Source organism: Notechis scutatus, chromosome 2 (assembly GCF_049901735.1).
Source record: "Notechis scutatus isolate UNSWTSFEM ecotype Mainland chromosome 2, rNotScu1.2, whole genome shotgun sequence".
NCBI lineage: Eukaryota > Metazoa > Chordata > Lepidosauria > Squamata > Elapidae > Notechis > Notechis scutatus.
Window position 1 is genome coordinate 176,358,962 of NC_142010.1, and position 12,296 is coordinate 176,371,257.

General features: G+C 33.2%; 1 protein-coding gene across 11 annotated transcripts in view; it reads right to left on the reverse strand.

The window, feature by feature from the left end:
- Nucleotides 1-12,296, reverse strand: part of NRG1 (neuregulin 1) — a 154,715-nt gene that overhangs the window by 90,053 nt on the left and 52,366 nt on the right. For 4 of the 11 annotated variants that reach the window (XM_026673015.2, XM_026673018.2, XM_026673016.2 and 1 more), the window contains 2 exons: nucleotides 7,110-7,160; nucleotides 5,462-5,512 (listed from right to left, as the gene is read on the reverse strand). The exons of 4 other annotated variants lie outside the window; for them this stretch is intronic. In XM_026673015.2, coding sequence (XP_026528800.1) covers nucleotides 5,462-5,512; nucleotides 7,110-7,160 — 102 coding nt within the window. Of the gene's footprint in view, nucleotides 1-5,461; nucleotides 5,513-7,109; nucleotides 7,162-12,296 lie in introns of those variants that run through there. 3 more of the 11 variants (XM_026673019.2, XM_087957468.1, XM_087957475.1) reach the window with 2 other exon arrangements.

The window sequence follows — 12,296 nt, forward strand, 5'->3', positions numbered from 1 at the left end:
TTCACAATGGGCCTTTCCCAAAAAGTAAACTACAAATAAATCACTGAATTATACCTTTTGCAATCATTAACATTTTTATTATGTATATTTTTGTACTTATTTGAAATGACATTGCTCTAATGTTAATGTGGTTATGATTTTGAAAATGTTATTTCTTACATTTTTAAATATGATGGCTTTCTTTCCTTATTTCTTCGTAGGAAACTTTTTTTCCTTTAGGAAAAAAAAAAAGAATTTTTGGAAGCTTCTAGGAAAAATTTCAAAATTAGAGTCCAGATATAAGTGGACAGAATACATTTATATACTTGGAATTCTTATAAGCTGATACAACATCCATGTGAAATATGTTTGTTAAAAAATTCAAGATACTGTTAACCATTCATTTGATAGTACAGAACACCAAAAGGCCTGTACAGTGATTTATTAGCAACCTGATAATCTACAAATATGCATGTTGAGTATTCCTAAAGCAAGCATGCATATAGGCGGTAAAACTTTGTTTCCAAACTCAACTTTATTGAAACTCCCTTGACATGCTTCTATTGGTCCATTCTAAATTTTGTTATATCTGCTAAATTCTGTATTTCACTCTAATCAGAATCCAACAATGACCTTATCTCCTGATAAGTTAAGATGGATTTTTTTTCTTTAAAACATAACAGAGATCAGATTCCATCACATCCCAGATTTCTTGCATAAAAGAACAGCATTCATTGCTCACCAAACAGGTATCGCTTTTGATATGGAAAGGGCCAAATTGGGTTCTGCAAAGAAAGCGGGAAATATTGGTTGCTACAATGAAATGGAGGTATTTTCACAAATTTACTAGATTCCTCTTTGCTGGAAGATAAAAGATGTGCATTATTGTGGTATTCCTAAATCAATTTGCTGTCTTGGATATGATGATGATAAATAGCCTACCAGCAAGGTTCCCATCCATAATCTATTCTATAGGTGGATAAGAAACAGGGTGCTACAATTTTGACCATACAGCAAATCATGAGTGCCTTAACAAATTTGTTTTTATGAAACTCCAATTTGTAAGTTGAAACAAACTTGGAGAGGTTCCCATTTTTGGTATCAATAGCATACATTTTGAAGCTGCTATAAAGCACACAATGCAGCACACTAACTTAATGAATACAGAAACATTGCTTGATTAGCTTACTGCGTCAGATGGATAGATAAAATCCCATACATAATATCAACCACATAAAAAAGAACAAAGACATTTTGAAATTGTCAAGTGTGGAAGGAAGAAACAGTGGGTAAATAAAGAATTAATCCTCTACATTTTTTTGATTATCACAACCGGTACAGTCCCAAATAATAGGCAATTTCAAGAATAACCTGATGTTTACTTAATAGTGCCCGGTTTTGTCTACATTTGCCCTCCATCTTTCCCCCTGCTCAATAATCTCAGGCAGTATCCTTCTGTAAGGGAAACTAAATGCATTATTTATGTGAATGAAGATGCTAGAAAGTCTATACAGCCTTTGAAATGGGAAGTTGCAGTTCCTGGCAAAGAGAAGCACAAGCCTGTGCATTAGGTGATGAGACAGATCTAAAGTCTTGCCAAATAGAATTGCTAAGTAATAACGAACAATTTTTGGGGAAAATTCATACATGATTTTAGAAGAACAGCCCAGCAGACAGTCTCAAATTATTCTTGTAGCAATTAACTGATTGTAAATGGTTTGGGCATTTCCTTTGATCTGTTAATGTGATTAAAGGAAATGAATTTACTCAGCAATTTCTAAAAGGCACACAGTGAACACAATGATAAAAATTAGTGCTTATAGAAGAACAGAATGAGAAACCTAGTACCTCTTAAACATACATGCGCACACCACACACACACACACACACACACACACACACACACAAAGATTCTTATAATGTATAGTTTCAAAATAACAACAAGAGCAGCAACAATCGTGGAAGGCAGGACTTCAGCATTTGTTTCCCCAAAAGTTAAGAGACTCTTCATTAGAGATGCTTGCCATGCTAATGTTGGAATGTACAATTGTTACATTTCATAATTTTAATTTTATTAAAGATGTGCAGCTTTATGTACCTATTGAATTTTCAAGATATAGCAAATTCATATAGCAAAATAATAATAATAATTCGATGATACATTGAACTTGTAAGATATTGATGCTTTTTGATAAGATGTAATATGAAATTTTAAAATGTCACAATTTTATAAAGGACTATGTATCTGTGTCAGTTTGACGCAGAAGGGTAGATTAAGCAGAATTCTATTCTAGAAAGGTTTCATTTCTGAAGAGTTTATAAAACAAACCCAGTGTGGTTCTCTGGTTTTTCCTTGATTTTGATCATTCATTCTTGGTCTTTTTAGTAGTATAACAGCTGATAGTATTTTTAGAGAGTTAATAATCTGTTTTTTCCCCTCTTGCCTATGTGAATCTGAGCCCATAGCAGGAAGAACAGCAGTCTTCCACTTGAAAGATGGCTCCATCAATCCCACGAGGCCATTGATTACCAGCAACCTCTTAGCTAGACTCTGACAGCTGACATATACTCTTTTCTACTGAAGCCTTTCAGTGTGTCCAAGAAGAGTGCCTGGCTGATATATTCTTTACACTAATCCTATTATAGAAAAAGGCTGCTTGCTAATGAAATAAATGTATTCTGCCCAACTAGCAAGGAAGTATAACTTCCCTAAATTGATAAATTATACATGTGTTCTACCTTACAAGGTCACACAGAAATTCCAGAAGAGTGGTTATATTAGCCTGGTGCCAGAAGAAGAGAAAGCCTCTTGTGAGAGAAACCAACATACACAAAACTTTATCGGATGTATAAAGGAGCAGATGTTTATGGTTACATGGATGGAGAGGAAAAAAATATAAATCAATAACTACAAAATCCATACAATGGAAAAATAAATCCCAAATACACACAGATTAGGAATGAATAATTTACTGGGAGTTTAAAACAGAATGCGCTGCTTTTGCTCTTTTGCTTGAAATAAACAGCAATTTTCCTACTTTCATTATTGTACTGTACAACTAAAGCAATGAAAATACTTTGTTGTAAATCCTATAGGTAAAGACAAATGGCAGGCTTGCTAGGTATAAGGTTTTATATCTCTATAAGTGTTTTTATGAGCTTAGAAACATATCTTGAAGTGCACTGATTTTATATAATTTTTACTTTTATTTTATCCTAATAATTTTAATTGTGGTTGGAGCTTGCCGCACTATTGGAGCACTTCATCAGTAAAATATTTGTATACTATACATGCTAACACAGAAATCTCGCTAAAATGTAAGGAACCTATTTTGTTATATAACCAATATCTCCTCTTAGACCAGTATTAGTTCCCAAAATTGTTATGGAGTAGCATCATACTTTACAACCTATTTGTATTTTCTGCAATTATGATTCCCATGAATATAGGGATCAGAATATAGCTTGTGTGTTGGGACACATACCGAGGCTAGACATAACCTAGCATGAGAGGAAAAAAAAGTTTTCTATTGATATGAAAAATAAAAACAATTGTGTAGTAATGGCAGGCATCAGATTTTGATCTGAAGTCAGAGTGTTTTAATTTATCTTTTCACAGTACGAAGGTGGAAGGGTGAAATTAAAATTTATTCATACGTCCGTCCATCCACTCATCCATTCCACACCATCCTAGAGTTGGGAATCATAAACAGGTTTTACTTACTTTCTTCTGTTACAATGATGTAAAGAGATTAGGGAGACTTATCTGGCACAGAATCACAGAATTGGAATTATGGGCCATTAAAACCCGGTCCAATGTAGCAGATGTCTATCTAGGACATCAATCAAAGGATAGGATTTCCCCAATTTTAGAATCTAGCTGGCTTTGGATATTTGAACCTATCAAAGTTGACAGATGTTGTTTGACTATGTTGACATGGATCTTGAGGTGGAATCACAGTTTTTCTACCACTTTAAAATTTCATGCAAAATATACGGTACTTATCAGAAGGTTGAAAACATACATACGTTTAAAATTATCAAACTAGATATTTACATTAAAAGAATTTTTGCAGAAATCTGGATTTTTTGAAACAGAAATGAAAGATCTTCAATGTCTTTATCTTATTAAGAACTCATTTTATTATTCATCTAGTTCCACTAGCCTATTTTCCAATTTCCTTATTTCACACAATATTCCTTCCAAAAAAACTTTCCTTCTCCAACTGTTTCATCTGTCCAAAGACCTTCTGTCTTTTTAATTGTTCCAATTTTCATCTCCTTCTCAGTATTATTTCAACCCAAAATACCTCTTCAAATTTTTTTTAATGTGAAACCTAGCTTAACCGCACTCAAGCCAACCCTTCATACAATGCATTTATCTGATTTACCATACTCATGTGCCTAATTCATTATAAAGTCATGAGAAAGAAGTTTGCGCCTTGCAGAAAATCCTTGGAACATCATCTTAGAATTTCAAGCTAATAGGAGTAAACTCTTCAGATATAGTAGACCAAGAGTGTTAAACTGGCGGCCCATGAGCCAGATGCATTATGCGCAGGTCACTTTCACCCAGGCTCCCCAAAGGCAAAAAAAGTGATGCGATGCGATCGAGTTTGACACCTGTGTACTAGACCCCACAATCTTATTCACTCAGTCTTGTGATTGGGCCAAGATTACAACGTATGTTGCATTATTATTATGTTGGACATTACCCACAATCTCGTCAGCCCAAATCCATTGATCTCTCTGTGACAATGTCATCTTCTTAATATTGCTAGCATTACTTCTTCAAGGAAGTCAAAAGGATCATTGAACAAAACACATTAGTTTGAGCAAAGAACTCCTTCTTGAAGCAAAGTATAGTACACACAGCACAGTATAGTTATGAAAGAGAGTGTCTTTAGAACTTTCATAATCTCATGATTCTTTGCTACAATGAAGAAGTGATATGTTTAATAAAACATCATTTCACCATAGGCATTCTTCCAATACGTGATTATTCTGTGCACTCCAATTATGTAAAAAGATTATCTAATTATCTAAAGGCTAGGTTTATTTGCATATTCTGGAGTCAGAAACATTAATAACTACTGCTTCCAAATCTGCTTAAAAATATTGGCAGAAAACCTAATGAAACAGTCTGCTATGGAAAAAAAACCTTTCTAGAAAAGAAAGGGGAAAAGATTTGTTTTTAAGAAAGGAAGCAAATTGCTTTCTCTTTTTATGGAAATAATTCCTTTTACATTTTGTGCCTCCCAGATATAATGGGTTTTAGCTTAAGATGTGATGGATATTTTTATGGCGATTTTTTAGATGATGGGGGAGTGGCAAAAAATGTATTTGAAAGATACTAGTTGGGGAAGGTGGTTTAAAAAAATCTGACTCTTTTTGCAATTAGTTTTGTAACACAAGAATCAGTATATGAAACAAATAGAGGTGTGCTGTAGATTCATGAAGACTGCTAGTACTATATACTTACTAGAAGATGTATTTGTTCCTTCAGTAGAGGCAGAAATCTTGTCTATGAGTTCTGCAATACACAGAAAGCAACATGGTAATAGAGATGGAAAAATCTTATCCATTTGAAGTGGAACTTAACCTTTGTCTTCCTAGGAAGGTCAAATTATTTGAGGAAAATGGTTGAAAAAGCAACTCTGAATAGCAGGGAATTACAAAGAAATTACATGTGGTCCTAATCAGCAAAAATTAATCTTAAAAACATTCCTTACTCCTGGCAGAAAACTAGCAGAATTAAGGAAAATGCTTGTAACCATTTGTAAGAGTATCCTAAGATATCACTATACTGAACTGAAGGACTACTATATTATTATATTGATAGAAAGTACTAGAAATAAATATAATTTCTGACTAGATTATTTATCCTGAGTCTCATAAGAAAATTCAGATGTTTAGATGACATCTGTAAAGAATTCATGACCAGCACTACTTTTGAAAAAATCTGTACTAGGAGCAAAATACAAAAGAACGAAAGAAGTTTAATGGTGCATTTAATGTTGATAAATTTTAAATAATTAGACTATGTGTATCCAAAGCTTTGATTCAAAAGTGATCCACTGAAATCACCTTTTCAGATTGAATTGCACATCTGAAATGGAACTTGGGTGATACCACAAACATTTCTTTTATAATGATAATTCAAATAGATTTTTTTAAAAAAAATCTGAATGAAGTTAAGTTGACAAGTTGACGAAGTACAGATCTGAAACAGCTGAAGAAAAGAGAAATAAAATCAGTGACTGAATTTTCAGTCTGATATGGGAGACTGAACCACAGGAAAGGCAAGACAGAGGATCTTTATGAAATGCAAAAACTAGTCACATGCCAAAATCCAGTAACATTTCAAAACATGCATTCAGAAGGCCACATGCTCCGCTCTAGTTTCGGAGTGCTACCACTCCAGAAGTAGCAGTGTTAAACAACAGAATCTCAGAAAAGCTAAAGAGATGCAGCATTCATTATTCTGCTGTGTCACAAAAGTGACAGATGAATAGAACAAGCAGCAGCATGCAATATGAGCATATAAGACAGCTGCCGGAGTGAAAACTGTCTTTCAGACATTGTAAAGAGTAGGTTTTAAAAACTCCATATGTAGGTAGCTCCACTGTAAATAATGTCGGTCCTCTCTCAAAAACTAATTTCTATGAAAAGGAAGCTTAAAAAGGCAAATACAATCCAAGATGTGGAACAGAGGCAATACAAGCAAGATAAGGAAAAGATCTAAATCTAGCAGCAGCTCTTTTTAAATAGTGCTATTTTGTTAAGAGGATGCATGCAACACAAGAGGAAATGAGAGGCATTAATATCTCATGCCAAAAAAAGAAAGTATCTTGTCAAGGAAGACAAAGAAAGGATGAATACCTAGCAAGTTGCAACTTGTAATAGGCTGCTACAATTTATAATTTAAGTGCGTTTTTAGAGGTGAGAAAGGCACTAAATTCCAGTTGAGAATTCAACTCATAAATATAGATCCAGGATACAGTTGCATTATTTCCCCCTATGATAGGTCTAAACTCTATCCAAAGTATAACGGTGCAGAGTAAAGCTAGGGGAAAAACCTGAATCTGTAGAATTAGCATTAGGGAGGCAAGTTATTCAACTTGACTTACGTGAGGATGCATTTACTCCTTTTGTCAAAACTGGTATCATGCCCGTGGGTTCTGCAAAAAACAAAAGCAGGAATCAGAAGCAGCTACACATGTCAGTGAACTGCCATGTGTACAAGATGGTGGTCTGATGAAATTACAGGAAAAACAAGAAAAAAAATAGGTTATAAGTTTTAATATAATTAAAATTTATTACTAGTGGTCTCGGATATTGCAAAAAAAAAAAAGGTTATAAGTTTTAATATAATTAAAATTTATTACTAGTGATCTCGGATATTGCAATGCTATTCTCAATTATTGGTATTTTTTATTATTTGGAAATAGTAACATTTTGAAAGATGATATTATTAGAAGTATAATATGATAAAAGATTATATATAATAAAAGATGATATAAGGGTTAAGTAGTTCTCTTGGGTGACATCGGCTAAGATCTAGGTTTCTATGAGTCTCTGATTTGGTATGTGGAGCAAAGTCAGTCTGTCTATCTATCTATCTATCTATCTATCTATCTATCTATCTATCATCTATCTATCTATCTATCTATCTATCTATCTATCTATCTATCATCTATCTATCTATCTATCTATCTATCATCTATCTATCTATCTATCTATCTATCTTATCTATCTATCTATCTATCTATCTATCTATCTATCATCTTTTACATACCATGCATTGCAGAACTGAAAAAATAATTTAGGTGACGACAGCAGATTTAAATAATATTTTCTAGTGAAAAGTAACTTTAATATCTGATTTCAGAGACTTCTTGCCTACTTCTGAGTCATATGGAACACATATAAAGCTTCAGTTGACTTAAGAATTATCCATGTGTAAGATACCTGGGTGTCTTGATGTATAACTGACATATCTCTAGGGATATTATAGTGTCAGATATCAAAGTGAAACAAGAATATAGCATTCGAATGAAATAAGAATGAAAGGACAGTTTGATTAGTTGTAGAAACTGATAATAGGAAAGTTCTGTTGGTTCCATAATTATTAAGCTACAGAGTATTGTCAGATTGGCCTTCTCCTATTTAATGTTGGTATGAAGCCATTGGTGAAGTTATCAAGTAGTTTTTAACCATTCTTTATTACTCTTCCTCAGATTTAGATGGGCATATATAAATTCTGGATCCATCAGGCGCAAAAGTCAAGAAATTCTTGCAAGATAATGATTTTTTCCATGTTGATTTTTAAAAAACATTTCTATACCTATAGGCAGAATCTTGCCAAACTGAAGCATGCTATGTATACTATATACATCTACCATATAGTCTGAAAATCTATTATCACTTCATCCTCTTTCTCTCACCCAAGATATGTGAACTGACTGTCTTTTATTCCTCTGGAATGCATTCTGTCCCTCCTGGGAATCCAGCCTACTATATTCAACCAGAGCCTGCAGGATGAGGGCTAGTAAGTTCAATCAGAATCCCAACCAAATGGAGCTCTGAGGATGGTGTTGTGTTGGAGTAGGCATTAGTTTGGAAGTAGATAATAGCTTGAGACTACTTCATGGTACATCTTCAATGGGTGCTCAAATAGCCTTAATGGCCTGGAATGCTTTTAATCAGTTTGGACTAAACCACCAGCTAACCTGAGACATTAACTCATTCCCATGCCCATCATTGCAAGGTATTCTACATGAGGAACATCCTTTAAGGGTGACATGAAATTGTCACTAGTATAGAATATTGCTATGCCAATTTCAGGAACACAATTTAGAAACCATCTTTCAAGAATTTTAAAGGAAAACTTCTCATTATTGCAAGCTTACATTTCTTCTTAGCAGAATATCATTACTCTTAGCTGCTTAAAAGGTTGTCCTTTTTAATCACAATTTAAGGAAAATCTTTCAGTAGAGTTACAATCTCATAATTAAATTGAAGCACTATGTGCTTTGCTTCTTAAAGAAGCGATCTTGTTATTAAATATTAAATGAAGCAGAAATTTCATTATTATTTTTGTAAAACTCATAAACAACACAACAAAAAACCCTGATATTTTATCATCATTCAATCCAATAGGATAGTAAAGTCTTCCTTTAAGAGGAAGATAAGCAATTAAGTTTTCAAAAGCAAACACTTCTACAGACCTTGTTTTCTTTCTCATAGATCTTTAGCTTAAAACCAGACTAGGATTGTTTGAGAATTTTATTTGGTCTACTTGTTAAAGGTAAGTTTATACCGTCTCAGAAGTATGGAGTGAAATTGTTTGTGTGTGTGTACACACACATATATATCCTTCAAATATCATACAGTTCTAAATATTTATTTAAAATATTTGAAATACTTAATTGCATCAATGTATAAATAAGCACCAAAATTTGTTAAATGAAAATTAAATATTATTCATACAAATAAATCTGCATAAGGTCTTTAGATATTTAATAGATATTTTTTTCTCAATTAATGTATACACATGAAAGTATACAACGTAAACATTATATGCAAGAAAAAAGTGCCCTATCTATATCTCAAGATTATTCAGCCTTTCCAATATATGATACATTGTAAGAATGGAAAGTTTTTCAAAAATAGGATTCATAAGCATTATAAGAAAAGTAACATAGCATAACTGAGGGTTTTGTTTTGTTTGATCTGGCAGCACAGTAAGAATGCCTCCCCCAATTTTTGTAAAAAACTCCTCCGGGATACTTTGAAAAAGACATCAACTGTGGATGGGAAAGTATGAGAGATGAGAACTAATAGTCCCCTACATATAATTTATGATCCATCACTGAAAATGAAGAGATCATTCAAACATTTGTTATGAGCTGATATGAATATCCATGCAGGTACTTTAATTAATCAAATATGTGTTTCTTATAAGATTATTTTAAATTTTAATGAACTCCCAGGTGTAGCTAACTTGCACTTTTATTAGGAATGGCCAAAACATCACAAAACGGGTAAGCTTCTGTGATATTCAACATTATTCGTTGGGGAATTTGTTATCCTCCCACCCCACCCCCCAAAACCCCCCAGGTCACACCTAGAATATTGTATTAATATCACTAGTGTTAACACAAGTTCTGAGATAGGAAGATTATCACACTGTACTTGTTTATAGCTGGTGGGGGGAGGCTTTTGGCATCATCATACAGGAAAATGGGAATGAGATAAACAGAAAACAGGAAGAAATTACTTAGAGTGTGCTGCTTGTTTTATTGCTTTGCCAAAAAGCAAATGGCAGATGGTAGTATCATTTCTGGAAGGAACTGCAGTTGCCATCTAAACATTTGCCAAACTTTAGAAAATATGGAGTCACACTGTCCTATTTAATCTCTTTATTAAGAGTAATGAATATTTCTAAAAAAAAAAACACCCAATGTTTCAATATTTCAATGAAAATCTATACACCTCTACAAAAATAAGAAATATTCCTCCATATTTCTTCTTCTTCTCCAAATAAAATGGTAAGTAGTAGGAATATACATATATTTTTTGCCCAGAAAAAAATCAAAATGAAAACATAAACATATTCTGAAAGAGCTAACCATTGCCTGAAAGTTAAGCACAATCCATGGAGACCATAGATGTAGTTGGTCAAGAGGGATAAAAAAAGAAAAAAATAGTTCTTTGTTCATACTGGAAACTCATAAGTTTGGCTCCTGAAAACATAACAGCTCCCGTCTGTTCAAACACTCAAGTAGCGGATGGTTCTTGTTATTTGCTGTTTATGAATTCTAATGCATTTATTATTTTCAAATGACAATTAGCGGTTTTAATTTTTTAACAGTAAAAGCTAAACAAGCTGTCAAACCATTTAAAAACAAAAATATGTGACGAAAACAACTTGAAAAATTATAATATAATTTACACAAGTGAGATAACAACAATTCAGGCATCTGTTATACATAATGGGTTTCTAAGGGTTCTTCTTAGGCATTGAAATAAAGTTTATATGTGGCATCAGGTGTGATAGAAATCATGACATTACTTCTATTGCCTTCCTGTCAGTATATTTTTCTCCCAAGCAGTTTAGGAGAAACTAACAATGCACTTTCCAAGTGTATGTCCATTGACACAAATTCATGATCACACTTATCAAGTCTTAATATTGGAAGAAAGTAAGAAGCATTCAACTAGTTCATTGAAAATAAAGAAATATCTGGGGAAAGGTCATATTTATCTCCAATAAAATATAAACAGGTGTGCATGCAGCTATGTATATATGTGTATGACACTGAGTACAATAATAGACCTTGAGAGAAAAAGGCAGAAGTAAAAGGAAATACAGTATGGCAGGATTTCTTTAAAAAAACACCCTATTTTTTTTTAAAAAAGTCTAAATAAAATATTCTATGTTATGTTTGGCATACCTACCTGAAAATGTTGATTTTCACTTTTATGAAATATTGTAAGTTACCTTTCATTAGGGCATAAGACACTTAAAATTCCACAAAGCTCACACAAGAAGGCAAAGGCAAAAGTAGTTTGCAAAAAGCAATTTGCATACAGTATTTGTAACCAATTCCTCCTGTTTGCTATTTATATCATTCTCCTGGATACACACATCTTTTCTGACCTCAATTACACTTTCCCCAAGGAGAACTTCATTTTCAGAGTAAAGCAACATGGAAATAATGCTTGAATAATTTAAAGACAGCCTTAAAATACATACATGTGGCATTTGATTTGTTTTAGTAATTAGTTTTTAAAATATTTCATGATTTGAGATTGACCGAGGTAGCAAAACTAGACCTTTAGTCAAAAATATAACCATTAATGAGAGAAGAAAACATGACTAATGAAAATTGTTCACGAATCTGTATTCAGCCTTTTAAAAGTGAAATTAACAAAACATCAGTGTCGGAATTGCTATCACAGAAGAACAACAAGGCAATTGCATTTGATGGATCGACTATGGTGGTGAACAAGAGTGAAATGCCTTGCCGCTTGTGCAGGAAAATGAAATTGATTGTATCATGCATTTTATTAAGGTAGGGCTTAATGACTAGTCTGTTGGTAGAAATGTTTTCAAGGGGGACAAAGAAATAGGGGGCATGAGAGAGTAACATTGCATGAGAAAGTTGTTACAAAGGAAGCACACACAATGGGGTTTGAATTGCTTCCTTAATTGTTATAACAATTATTCTGGAATGAAGTTAATGCTACTGAATTCCAGGTGACTGGGTGAGAAGGAGATGTCCCATTCAAAACCTAATCTTGCATGAGTA